Source organism: Pipra filicauda, unplaced genomic scaffold (genome assembly GCF_003945595.2).
Source record: "Pipra filicauda isolate LSUMZ 115617 unplaced genomic scaffold, ASM394559v2 scaffold74_size2892960_pilon, whole genome shotgun sequence".
NCBI lineage: Eukaryota > Metazoa > Chordata > Aves > Passeriformes > Pipridae > Pipra > Pipra filicauda.
Genome location: NW_024104920.1, coordinates 802793 through 817388, shown reverse-complemented (window position 1 = coordinate 817388; position 14596 = coordinate 802793). Strand labels below are relative to the sequence as shown.

The 14596-nt window shown below is 37.4% G+C and overlaps 1 protein-coding gene across 3 annotated transcripts in view; it reads left to right on the top strand.

The window, feature by feature from the left end:
* Window positions 1-14596, top strand: part of INO80D (INO80 complex subunit D) — a 40258-nt gene that overhangs the window by 9946 nt on the left and 15716 nt on the right. For all 3 annotated transcript variants that reach the window (XM_027731361.2, XM_027731357.2, XM_039389620.1), the window contains exons 5-6: window positions 5208-5956; window positions 9056-9164. In XM_027731361.2, the coding sequence (XP_027587162.1) occupies window positions 5208-5956; window positions 9056-9164 (858 nt within the window). The remainder of the gene's footprint in view (window positions 1-5207; window positions 5957-9055; window positions 9165-14596) is intronic.

The window sequence follows — 14596 nt, the reverse complement described above, 5'->3', positions numbered from 1 at the left end:
TCCCAAGGAAGTTTAAGAGAGTTCGTTGCTTTTCACAAATTCACCATAAACTGTGGATCAAACCACAATATCAGCTGTTCTGACTAATTTGCTTTGTCAGTCACAGTACCTGCTCTTAAAAAGGCCTGCTTGTTTAGCCAGGAGTGCCAAAAGCACGCTTCCATCTGCTTTTGCAGGACAAATAGTTGAAAATGCATATCTTCTGGGCACAGGGAACAGTGACACATAGAGACAAATCCAGAATTACAATTCAGTGTTTGTGATTTGGTACCAATCTGTAGTGTTGTATTACTGGAATAAAATAAATATTACTTGATAACAGATGAACCAGCTGGGAAAGTGCTGTCCACTCCCTTTCTTCTTTGCTTCCCTCCTTTCTCTCACCCTCCTTGCCCAAATGAAGATGCCCAAGGTGTCCAGGTATTAAATGCCTTGCAAGAGATAGTGCTTGAAGTTGTTGAGAGCTGGAATTCAAACTAGATTTCCTGAATTGCAGCCCATACTGTAGCCACAAGGGCATTCTTCCTTGCTCTTTAAGGCTTCCTGAACACTAGTCTCATTGGTGCTGCTGGGGCTGAAATAGCAGAATTTGTCTGATCTTGTCTGACAGCTATATATGACTTTATTTCTTTGGAGTTGTCATTGCAGGGTTTGCCAGTAATACAGTATTTAATTAACGTCTATGTTAACTATGTGAGGCTTGTTCAACTAGAAATGCTTTTTAAACCTAAAATATAAACAAAATATGCCAAAAAAAGTCAAACCACTATTCACTGACCTTTCACATTATTAGCTGCCATTCACTAACCTTTTGCATTATTAGCAGTGTTCCCACTGTGCCCTACATGTAACTTCCTTCTCAGCTCACAGCTCCCTCTCTTGTCTGAAACAACAGTTGGACTGTGCTCTAAATTAACTTGCACTTCACCTGCCATTTCAGTTGAGGAGACTGATGAAGTGAGAAAAAAAACATGAATGTTTGTCAAAAGCTGTAGGGCAAATGCTCAAATGGCACAAGATGAATAACTTTAAGCTGTAATTTGACAGTCGGTGAGTGTTTCTTTGCTACTGTACAATTGAGGCTCTTTGGAAATAAGCTCGCAGGAATGATCATGGAAATGGTTAGCACAAATGGTATGCTGTAATTTCAGATGCAAGAGCTGACTGAGACAGAGTTGCTGTTTACCAGGGGTCATACTTGAAAACAATAGAAGTAATAGTACTTAATGACACTTCTTTATGTCTCATATGTTCCCATGGAATTTGCGATTTTTCTTTACACCTTGAATTGAGTTCACACTTTGTTCTTTTTGATTTTTCTCAAGTTAAAGTGAAGTGTGGTCATGACATCTGGTGTATGTTATATTAGAATAATTCAATTGCATGTCGAGTGTCACATTACAGTACTTGAAGAGGACAGCAGGTGTCTGAAGGAGAAAATAAACTTTTAATTTCAAATGAGAGGATGTGATAGTTTGAAAGAATATTTTAAAAGACTGCTTCTCAGGGCAGAGTTTAGTTTTAACAATAAAATTTAATGAATGCTAGCGATAAGACTGTGGCTCCTCTGAACTTTTTTTTTTGGCAGGCAAACCTGTATCTGTTTCTTAGGAGACTTTCTTCACACTCCGTTCAATATAAAGATGTTTGCTGTGTCTGAGTTCTTCACTCATAGCTTTTAATTTTTTGTATACAAAAATACTGTCAGATGGTCATTTTGTCACAGTTTTACACATGTAGCTGTACATGATCAGAAGCAGGCTGTATGATGCTCTGACAGCTATCTTCTTTTTATACTTTTAAAGATTATAAAAAAGAAGTCAAGAAGATGCATGCATTATATGCCAAAAGCTTCATAGTCTGTCCACAGATAATTAAAAAGAATTATCACTTGACCCTGACAAATGAGATGCTACCAACCACAAAGATGTTTAATATTGTGCCATATTATTAGATTTCTTATTAACCGTTAACGTTAATAGATCTACAAATTAGATCTATTAATAGTGTGACTTCAATGCCTTATTTGAAGTCTAGTTTCTCTATTCGCTGTCTTGTTTTTTTTTAAAGAACATATAAATGAGAAGATACAGACAGATTTTGTATTTGTATTTTCTCTGAATACATCTCCTAATTCTTTCTTAGCCAAATACAGACATACATAATGAAGTTCAACTTAATTTTTAAATATAGGGTTATTACAATTTAGTTGGGTTAAACACCATTTTAAATCTCCTCTTTCAAGACAATCTTTAAATATTTTGTTAATATGCAAGCTGTTCCCCAGTTTATTGGATCTTAAGTAAGTGATGGAAATCAATACCAGTCTGGGATGTACTGAGAAGCAGAATGCAACTGTAGGTAGAAAAACTCACTGTCTGAATTCTTGTCCTCCTGGTGGATGAGGGAAACTGTCCAGCTGAAGCCTTCAGAACCCATCACATTTTGTGTGCTTCACGTTTTGATAATTTTAATGGATATCAACCCACTGCTCTTACCATATGTGTGGACTTCACTTGATCTTACTTGCACACAAAAAATGCTTTTGGCACTGAGTAGGGAAGGGGACAAAAAATTTTATTAGATACTCAGTGTGATACTGTCAGCTGAGAATAACTCACAGACAGGTTACAGAGGTGACAAACTCAGCCACTAAGACAGGCATATCAGAATTGGCTCTTATAGGCCCAGCTTGACTCTAATGGGTTTCATGCTCAGAGCTATGTGAAAAGCATTGTGCTACTTGCAGGTGCTGTGCTAGTCTTCCCAGTAATCTGACTTCCATGGAACATGAACTATTAATGCAGACTCTGCAGTACTGGATAAAGTCAGAGCCAGTTGGGTCCAGGGCCAACTAAAAAGCCATCCTGGAAACTGAAGGATGGGGAACTGGGTGTGCTTGCTCCCCTGGCTCTGTGTGGGACCAGCTAGAGCCTGACAAGGTCAAGGTTGAGTCGGTGCTAATCTCCTATGGCTAGCCTAGCCAAAACTGCTTGTGTGTAGTCTTCTTTACCCAGAGGAGATTGAAGTGCTCTTCCTGGCTTCTTCCTGCTCCTGTTAGTCCAAGATGCTTCCAGTTATGCTGGAAGACAGAGAGTTGGTAGAGCCTTAAAGCACAGAGCCAAGTCATTGTATACTGGAGTCTGCAAGAGCATGTGATCTGTATGTTGTAGCCTGACATCTATGGGTTTGTGTCCAGTTGGCTCTCAGTGGTGCAGTATGGTCAGTTTAAGAGCCAAAGCTTTATTCTCTACCATATAAAAATTATTGTATTAGAGTTAAATGAACAAGCCAAAGCCTGAATAGCCTAAAACTCAGAGAATGTTAGCAAGCTTATTACCTTTTCATAGCTTTATTCACCTTTTCTATTTTTTTCTTGTTTGTACAATGAAAACAGACTATCCAGTTTTACCTCCTCACATCAGCAAAAGCACAAGATGACAATATTTAAGTTCTGAACAATATAAGGGAAGCATTCACATTGAGCAAAACACTTTTATTGGCATAAGGGGGAAAAGAATTCCCTGGTGTTTGTTTTGTCTATTGTTTTTTTCTCCTGTCATACTAAAAGTGCTGTTGTAACTGATACCAGTCTTGTTCAAACAAAATATTTTAAAAGTGCATAATTTTAAACATGGAAACAGTGCTTGTTGACTTTAAGGGAAGCTTTATTGAGCCCTCATTATATAATTTTATTTTTAGAAATGTGTCTCTCAGTATGAATTTACAGTATTCTAGTGTGTTCTAATAAGGACTCCACAAATTGCTGGCTTTCAGTTTGCCTCATCTAGCTTTATTTATTACTTACAACATAATATAATCAAGAAATTATTTAGACAGTAATAAGTAGCAGTACTTTTCAGACTTTTCTGATTTGTGAATCCTTATGACTGTGGAACCCTCAAGAGGCTGTATATATGGAGATCATTAAAGAGCATATATGAATTTGATTTCTCTTTTTTACCTTTTAAGGACTCTTTAGAAGCTTCTCACACATTGCTTCTTTAGAGATGGGCCAACAGTTTGAAAGTCACTAAGCTGAAGTATTAAACCTTTTGTGATGTTTGGTTTGGGCTTTTTTTTTTTCTCCATAAAGACCAGGAATAAATTAATTTTAACCTATTTGTTCCACAAAACTTACTTTTCTCAGGTTTATGTTGATCAGATTTTAAAGAATACCTTCATGGCTATTTCCTTATTCATAAATACTTGGATGTAGACATCACTTTTTCCTTATATCTTTGTTTTCATCTATAAGCTGCAGGTTATAGATGGGATTCTGCAAGGGCAGAATTCTGATGGCTGGTAGCATTCTACAGAGGCAGGAGTGCCTGTCTGTGGGAAACAGGAAAAGAATCAGATCATGATTCCTACATTTCTATCACCTGCTTGTTTTAATCAGATAAAGGTTAATTTTTTACTTTTTATTGTGTTACCTGGACATAAATTGTGATTTTTTTTAAAAAAACTTCCATGACAAATTCTCAAAAACTTTTTTTAATAACATGGCTTCAAAAGTCTTTCATATTAGAACTTAAAATCTATGTTTGTGGATTGTATGTATACATATTCTTGGCATTGTGTAAATATTTTCTAGCAGGAGAGAATTTGTATTTATAACTAGATTTTTATTTGCAAATAATGACCCTTTGCAGCAGATATCTAGTGAGATTGTCCTTATAAGAAACTGCTCTCCCTACTACAGTGGAATTCATAATAATAATGTGTGCATTAATGAAAATGTTAACTATTTCCACTGAACAAACAGGCAAATGAAAGGAAGTAGTCTTCAATGTAATATTTCTTGGGAGCTTTTGAAATGATCGGTTAATGGCTTAAGTTCTTAATGTTTTATGTATCAGACAGTCCATTTGTTTTGTTCCCTTTGTTTTGTGAGTATTCACCCTATTAGAGAGTTAAGATTTTGAATGATTGTGTGTGAGTCTCCTATGACTAATGAATGAAGACTTTTATATCTTAAGATTAGAGATTGTCCCCTGTATAACCTTTTGTTTTCTGTTACATGTTGGGAGCACCACAGTTACCTGTTTTATTATAAGCAGTTGTGTACACTTCTTATAAAACCTCTTGTGTTTCGATTTATATTTGCTTGAGATGTGTGTTTGGGTTTCCTTTAAGTGATGTCTTTTCTTCATATTTTACTTACAGGAGTTTAGTTAATAATCGACTGCTTTTATTTTTCAAAGGTACTGCAACAGCCACCTGCAGGTACTTGGCTTCATACCGAAAAAGGAGAGGAAGAAAAAGAATGATCCCATAGAGGAGGTGAAGGTCAGGCATCAGATGGATGCTATGGCCTTCAGTCTGACAGTGCCCACCCTGGCCTTGAAGATGCCCAATGGACTGGATGGGATGTCCCTCTCCCCTCCAGGGGCAAGGCTTCCTCTCCACTACCTGGAGGCAGAATTAGAAGACCCCTTTGCTTTCAATGAGGAGGATGATGACCTAAAGAAAGGGGCAACAGTGAGGAAAAAGTTGCAGAGCAAGTTGGCTCAAAACCGGCAGCGCCAGAGAGAGACAGAGATTTTAAAAGTTCGCCAAGAGCACTTTAGCCCCATTCCTGCACCTTTGCAGCAGCAGCCTCTGCAGCAGCAGCACTCCCATCTGCCACCTTCATCAGCTTCGTTAAAGCCGACAGGGCTACCGCAGGGCATCGTCTGCAAGTCACCTCAACCTCTGAACACCAGCCTACCAATGCAGGGAGTGGCACCCACCACACACACTATAGCACAAGCCCGGCAGTTGTCTAACAAGAGACCTCTGCCTCTCCTGCCACCCGCCAGGGCTCCTGTCACGGACCCACCAAGGACTGATCGGGTCCTCATGAAAGCCACAGCCTTCTCTCCGCACTCGTCCTGCATGAGCCGGCTACAGAGACTGGTGAAACTGTGCACTCGAAAACAGCAGCTGGACACTGATCTGTTTCCTCATTTAGGTGAGCAGATAACAGAGGCACCGCAGCCTTATTTTTTAACCTAAAACCAAAAAAGGGGAAGGTCTTCTAGCCCTGTCCTGCGTTCGTGTGCGGTCCTCACAAAATAACCTTGAGCTAGGTAATCTTGGTGTTTTCTTTAGCTCTGTTCTCTATGAAGGGAATGCCTGCATCCACCATATATGGTTTATGGCATTTTGGTTGGTTTTTATTCTTAATGTTCTGTTAGCCATTTGAGAAATGAAACTGAGGTGTAGAAAACATTGCTTGGATGATAGAGACATCATATAGAAGGTTTGAAACTCAAGTAGTAAAGGTGACACTAGCTGTACCTACATGAGTGGACAAAGTTAGATTAAATATTAGATGTGTGACATGTGCACATTACAAAATGAATGCAAGTAGAAGTTTGGAGATTTGGCCTGTCGTTCTCTGCAATCCAAATTTCCAGCTGACTTGACTGGAAAATTATAGCAAAAGAGAGTTTTTCTTGACTGGGCCTATTAGTTTATAGAAAGTGGATGAACAAAAAAAAGACCACTGCAGGAGAGCATCACTGTTGCAGAAGGTAATTGGAGGGTGGAGTCTTGTCCACATATCAGTGCAGGAATAGTCTTACCCTTACTTATTATCTAGAAACCATAATTCAATAGCTGCTTGTGAAAGTGTAAGCAAATACAACCAACTTGCTGGTATGGTAGTAGTGCTCTATGAGGCTTTGAAAAGGCAATTGACCTTGTGGTTTATTTGTCTGATGGTGAATACAGATCTAGGCACACTGATCTGCCCTTTTTGTCTTCCTCACCCACCAAAGTTACTTTTTGGCTTAGTTTTAGATTGTACTTTTCTAACAAGTAAAATACTAAAAGGGAAATGGAAATGTGAGTCAGTGTGTGATATTAGAGCAGGAACACTATTTATGATTTTTTTTAAAAAAAGACTTCAAATAAATCTAGACATTCTTCATATAGTGTCTTATTTAATTGGAAACATCTGTAATTTTTGCTGTTTCAATTAACCTTTCCTTAATTTGCTGTTAAGATCTGCCCTTTGGCACTCACGGGATAGCTTGACTATTTGTTCAGAAGATAATTAGCATACCTATAGCATGTCTCCAAAGGATGTTGTTCTTCAGAAAACAGCTTTGATGGTCCTATATATAATGCAGGTCTTTAGAGGAATGGCAACTCCAGAGGCTTTTCTGAGTGTTACAGACCCCAATAGCTTCGAAAGTGACCTGTGTTTGAAAGACTGTAGAAAGATCTTTTCTGTATTTAATGTTTTACATTCTCAAGTGGTGAAGAGAATACATTTTACTAAAAAAGAGGCATAGTAAAAAAACCAGTTAGACCTATACATGTACAGTTATGCAGATGCATAACTGTATGTGTATGCATTTAGAACAGTTTATATTTGGCAAAGTAAAAGAATTCACATATAAGTTACATGAGAGTAGAAAAGATATTTGTTTTTTATTCATTATATGTCTTAATATTAAAGACTAGTTATACCAGTTCAGGGAACTTCAGGATTTCTTTTTTATGATAGAGTAGCAGTAGAGATGACTGCACAGAATCTTTAAAAGATTAAGCCAGTTTTATGTGTACCTACATCAGAGCTGTGTAATTGGATATTAATGTAACTGCAGTCTTCAGTGTCAGTATAGTGAATCTGGATTAGATTTTATTCCTTCATTTCTGCAGTGCCCATTAGAAGCAAAACAACACAACTTCTGATTTTGTTTTTAAACTTTGGGTAAACAATTTATTACATGGTTGTCAGTTGTGGACATCTTTATCAAATGATGATTAAGTTGTTTTTTCATTCCTTTATGAAAGGGGCATGAGGAAAAAGAACCACTTACCTTGAAAGTATAATTCTGACATCTCATTAAATTTCTTAATATATCTTAATTTTGTTCAAATGCATGTCTTAAAAAATAAAAGGACACTGAAGTTCCTGAAAAATTTGGTTTCTGATGTTTGTGGTTCATGTTAAAGTGTTGCTTCTATATGATGAAGATGCTCCTAACGATTGCATTCCAAGCACAGGTGTGCATGTCTCTAACTGTGAAAGCAGGTGACCAAGTACTGATGCGTTTCCCAAATTCAAAGCATTTCAGAATCATCTCAGATATAGTTGTTTAGTTTATTTTTAACAAAAATAAAATGCTCCCTAACTCTTATCCCAACTGCTGCTCCATTTTCAAGGAGCAGAGAAGAAAGCGAAAAAGAAAAAATGCTGACTTGCAAATGCAGCAGTGGAATTTTATCCCACCTTCTGCAAGAAAGTGGCAAGAATTTCACTGGGTGTGGGAGAGAGGGTAGGAAAAGCTGTGAAAGATGAAGTTCTAGACAGAATGTTTCACCTGAGAACTTACTGGCCTCTTTCTGGTTGTCATGCTCAACAGTTGTGTGTGGATTGACTAACTGAAGCTGCTGGTGCACACAATATTGCATCATCATTAAATGAAAACGTGCTGCTTGGTAAAAGTGCAGGAGTGTTTTGTCTCTCCCTTTAGCTCTCTCTTCGTGCATTTGGCCAGCAGTGACAGGAACTGAGCAGAGGAACACACCATGTAGCTGTGTATCTATCTCTGTCCGTGATGCTGTGTCTTGTGATTTTTATATTCTTCTCTGTGTTAGGGCACAGTGAAGGGGTCAGAATATAAACAGAAATGAAATTGGCCTATTTAGATCATACAGTATTAAAATTTACCAGGTAGTCAATTCTTTGTGACAGGGACTTCTCCCTTACCTTGTCTCTAAAGTTCCCATGTGCTTGGTTATGAAAACTGTAATATTTTTCTGTGGGTAAGAAAGCTGGTGATTTTTCTTCCACTGTTTATGGATAAAGAAACCAGTAAGGATTTAAAAAAAAACAACCCTTGCTTATGACAAAAATCAGTGCATGCTATTTTCACGTTGCAATGGAACCGCTACTGTAACTTTTCCTGTGTAAATGAGAATATTATATAATTTAATCAAACATAATTATGCTTGTAACTATACTACACATTCACCTCTTTGCCACAGGTTGCCCAGAGGCTTATATAAGGTGGATACTCTTTTCATCCAGCTTTCATGTTTTCAATTCCCTTAGGGCTGGATTGGTCTGAAGACAGTGGAGAAGAGTTTGAGGATTCAGAGCAAACCTCCCCTTACCAGGTTGCATGGTCTATCCGAGAAAGCCTTGGCTATGAGAGACCTGAGTGAGTATCATTCTTTAGTATTCATGCTGGCCTTGATGGAATAAATCATGTAAATGTGAGTTTCACTTCAAGTGGAGTCAGTGGAACCTAAGCACTTGTTCAAGTGCTTTGCTGAAACAAAGGATTGTTTGAACTCATTTGTCTGTAAGAGCTATGAAACAGCTTGTTGCCTTCTGTCCCAGTTTTCAGCTAACTTAGAGACCTTTGTGCAGTCTGCTATCAGAAGGATGCATCAGGAAAGGATTTAAGCTTGTTTGTCTAAATTTAATTGAGTTTAGTGGGATTTATTAATTAACTCGTGTGCCTTGCTGAGTGGAGGTCCTGAATTATAACCAAATGGAGTTGGTATGGTTTCTTGTCTTTCCTACTGTTTGTGAATAACTTTGTTAGTAAACTTGCTACATTTCACTCATTAATCCTTATAGTATTTGTGCAGGCTGTTGTTTTAATGTGTTTTTTTAAAGGCCATGGTATTTCTTTTCTTAATTAAGTGTTGAATAACCCTCTGTCAATACTTGTGAGCACTGAAAGGAAGTGATGTGATCAAAGGGATAAGCAGAGCAGGTATTAGCTGCTGGTGCAGAAGGGCTTATGATGTTCTCTATGTACTGCTAAGCCATGAATCTGAACTTACAGCAGGATATGATAATATATGTCTATTAATGTAAATTTTAAAGTGCAAAGTTAAAACAAAGCATCCTGAGCATAGTATTGTAACAAAGAGTGTTTTTAACAAAGAAATTGGAGTCTCAATAGAATTTGATTATAATTTCTATAACGTGATTCTCATTTACTATGCAACTGGCCTTTTGGTATTACAACTTTCCCCCATTCGTTTAATTTTTAAATATAACACTTAGAATAATCGTGTTAATGAAACTTTATTTTGTTATTACATGGAAATTCTGAAACTTACTAAAACTTCTTGCCTTCTCTAAAGATCGTCCTCAAAGTGAACAATAAAGCTGTGTCTGTCATCAGGACACACCCCAGGATGCTAAATACTAAGAGTCTTCAGTGAATCAAAGCTAATAAACAGTGTGTAGGCTTTTCTTTTATAAAATAAAGGTTGGGGTTTTTTTGTTATGAATGGCCATCGTTTTTTAGGGCATCAGCAGTCAGAGAATGAGCTTTCACGAACAGTTTTAGCTTAAAAGACAGCTTTTAAATAAACTCTTTTGGGAAAACATGAACAGACTTCAGAATTTTAAATCATACATATTTTTTCACAGCAGATATTTCTATTAAATAACTTCCCTTACACTATTCTCTCTCTGACATTTGATTTTATTCTTCCATATATCCCTATTTTTTTGTCAACTTATAAAGGTCATCTCTGTGTGTTTTGTCTTCTATTTGTCTTAACTTCCTTTGGATTCTTCCTACTCTTTTCACATACTGAGAGAAAAATAGTACCTTGTCTTGACATTTTCTGTTCCGTTCTAGCATTTTGTGCACCTCAGTTAAATGCTGTCTTAACTAATCATGATGGGTAAAATTTTGTATGCTACTGACTGCTTTTGTACTTCCATCAGCCTGCCCAGTGTTAACCATTCAACAACCTTACTAATTTTGATTATGGATAAACATTCGCTTGATGTAAGCCTTCTAAAACTTTAATTCCTACTCTGCAAGCTTCTGTAGAGGTTTTTATTACCTGAAATGTTTTACTTTGACACTTCTGCAATGTGATCTGTCTGCTGCTGAAGGTGATGAATTAGTTCAAACTATGTCTGGGGAGATTTGATTTGTCAAAATAACTCTGTCTTGCTAATCTGGCAGTGCAGACTCGTGGCTCCTAACTTAGTCAGCCAGGGACTTGTTACAGCTCTGAATTTTGGAGACTTATTTTACCAGAAAACCAATGGAGATTGTTTCTTAAAATTTTTACTTTCTGAAATCACATCTTTTATGTTATGGGATTTAATTGCTGGCTTTTACAGTAAAATGAAGGCTATTTTTTCTCTGTTCATTTGTGTCTGAGCTTGTGGTCCCACCAGCTAACTTCATTCTGTCCTTTTCCATTCAACTTCCTGGAAGACAGTGGAAGGGATGCTTCTCAGAATAGACTATTGAAAGAAAGTGAACAGTTAATTTCTGCTTTCCTGGACAGCTGGTTCTCAGCATTTCTGCTTATGTGATTGTGGGGGGAATTCTCTAACTTTCAGTTGAACTTCTTGTGTGACACTCCAGCTGCTCTTAAACTCTCAGAAATTCACCAGATTCCTTTAAAGTTAATGTATTAACAGTGTCTGATGTTAGCTGGGATAGTGCTTGATTTGTCTTACTAGTTGATATAGTGCTGTGTTTTGGGTTTAGGATGAGAATAATGTTGATAACACCCTGATGGATTGATTGTTGCTAAGTAGTGCTTACCCTAAGTCAAGGACACTTTGGTTTGCCATGATCTGCCAGAGAGGAGGTACACCAGAGGGAGTGCAGAGGTGCAGAGAGGGAGCACAGCTGGTACAGCTGACCTGAACTGCCCAGAGGGATACTCCATACATCGTGATCAGTATATAAACTGGGGGGAGTTGTTGGGGAGGAACTGAGCACTACTCGAGGGTGGGCTGAGCATCGTTCAGTGGGTGATGAGCAGTAGTATAGGACATCACTTGTTTTTCTTGGCTTTTCTTTTTTTTTCCCCCCCATTACAGTAAATAGTAGCAGTATATTTTACTTTATTTCCATTATTAAACTGTTCTTAGTTCAACCCACAAGCTGTTTTTTTTCTGATTCCCCTCCCCATCCCACTGGTGGGAGCAGGGAGAGTGAGGGCGCAGCTGCCTGGTACTTAGCTGCTGGATGGGGTTAAACCACGACAACACTAATATATTTTTTTGGTTCACTTGCCTTCTGGCCTTTTAATCTGTAAAATTCATATTGTTGCAATCACCTGTGGAAATGCAGGCCAAATGTTTGCTTTTATTATTCTGTGCTTTAATTTTGAAAAACCGTGTTCCTGTGCTCCCAGGATTCTGGGATGCAGTGCTTTGAGGCAGGCACAAATGTTTGAGTTCAAATAGTAGCACAGGAGTTGGTAGTGGGCACAGTGCAGGCCGGGTGGCTGGCAGAGAAGGCTGCTGAGGTGGGAGGAATCCCTTATGGGAGCAGCAGTTTGGAGAGAAAGCATGGGCTGTTCCCTGCTGCAGATTAGTGAAGCTTTCCCCTAGATTATTTGATTTCTGGGTTTGGTAGCTTGGAAGGTACTGGAAAACAAGTGACTTTATAACAAAGTGGTTTTTCACTTTGTACACTGAAATGTAGATAAAGCAAGCGTTTCAAGTAGCAAGTTTGAAAAAGGAGTGTGAGTCCCTCCTCATACTACCCCACTCAAAGGAGCAAATATCAACACTGTATTGTGAAAGTTGGATTTAATAACTCACATTAACTAGAATAACTAAAAGAAAGAAGGGAAGGCTCTTCAAAACTTCTCTGTAAGGAGGGATTTGAAGTATAGTTGTTTGGGTATCTCAGAATAGAGAGAATGTTCTCCTTGTTCCCTGGTGGTGCCTGACTGCTCGTGCTAGCCTTTTGCTCTTCCTTTCTGCTGCTTTGTGCTGTCTTTGTTTTCTTCATGAACACTCAGCAATAATTCCCCTGATGTTCACACATGACAATCTGAAAGGGAAGAACCATTTTGGACTATCAAATGGCTTGCGTGCACTTTCAGAAATCTTTTTAAAAATTAAATGCCATGCATTAAGTTGAACTTCAGAAGCTCTATATGCAGTTTAAGACAATAAACTAAATAGAAGTTGGTAATCTTGTTTATGAAAGGACAATAATAAAAGCACCTTTCGTTTTCAGTACTTGACTACTGAAAAAATAAAAATAGGTTTTATTTTGGTATTTTTAGGTTTCTCTGAACATATAAACATTTTGGTTAATCTTACTGGCCTGGAAACAAAATTCTGAAGAGGTTTTTAGAAACTATTTGGCTCAAAATAAGCCCTTGCCCACTGCAGGCATGATTTCTTTCTACTTCTTCCTCTACTTTTAAAAAAGGATCTCATAAACTGCATTTCAAAAATATTTCAGTGTACAGTAACCTTTTTTCTGACTCTTTCAATGTGAAGGAAGTAAAAAGTCTTAAATATAGAGAAATTTACATTAAAAAATGCTGTTTCCACTTTTTTTCCCCCAAAGAAAAAGTATTTTCTAATTTTTAACCATATTTAAAATTAAATCAGTATATCTGCAACTTTGTTTAAAAGTCTTGGCCCAGAGCAGTAATGAAATATCTACAGATGTTAAACCTATCTATAAATATATATGCCATCCATTTATTCCCATTTTTTATTAATACATTGGAAGAAGGAAAATCTATATTAAATAGCCCACAATTAATTTTTTCTAAACAGGTAGTTTTTCCCAGTAAACATTCTTTTCTAAGAGATCTTAAAAGTGTATTTTCTTTTAATTTTCAGTGTAAAAATATTTTAAACATTACATATGTTAAATATTTTTAACAGGTTGTATTTGCTGCAAAGCATGTAATTGCATAGGTTAATTACTTGTAATTTATGCTTCTAGAAAATAATAATAATCTGATTTAACAAACAAAATACATGGAATGGTTGACTTTACATAAAACTTCTTAAAAACGTGCATTTGTGTCAAGGCAGCGTTTGCTGCTGCAGAGTTTTTGTGGACAGCCCTAGTGGAGATGGCTGCAGTCTCTTAAATTTGGCCTGCATATAAATAGAGTCAGAGTTTCCAGAAAGGAAAGTAGGTCCTCGTCATATGGCTTTTCAGGGACAGGTCTTCTGTCTGCATTTCTGGATCTTACTGTATTTAGTAAATATCATGGCTGGTATTTCAGATCTCTTCTATTTCAGCTAGTTCTGGTCTGCTTTGCTGTGTGCAGGTTTGGGGGTCAACTCATTCAGTCTTGCCAAGCTCTGCAGTCTGAACCTCGTGAGCTTTTGATTTGCTTCATTTGCTTGGATTTCTCTACTTTCCCCTGCCCGCCCTTTGTGTTACAGATAGGAAAGTTAGGATAAAGTCTCTCTGTTCTATAGGAAAAACTTAAAGTTAAAACTGAACAAAGCCTACTTTTCTTAGATTCAACACGTGCACTTTGTTGCTTCGTGAACAAAAAACTCATTCTGCAAACTAGAGCTTATTGTGGAGGACTTGTGAGTAACTTCATGGACCTTGTTGTTTTAGCAAATTCCAGTGATGATTTTCTGTTTCATGACTTTTACTTCATTTAACTGAATGTGTTGACATGTGCCTAGGTGTTCAGAAAGCCAAGATAAATGGGAAAAGGCTTTTTAAAGCAAACAAAGAATTGGATTTGTCCTTCATCTGGTGATTGCTTAGCCCTGGTCTGATTTTTCCATCACTACCTTTGGAGTTAAATGTGAATTTCTTCTTTACTACTTACAGTAACTCAACTTTAACTCTGCAGCAAGGAGAAATCAGTA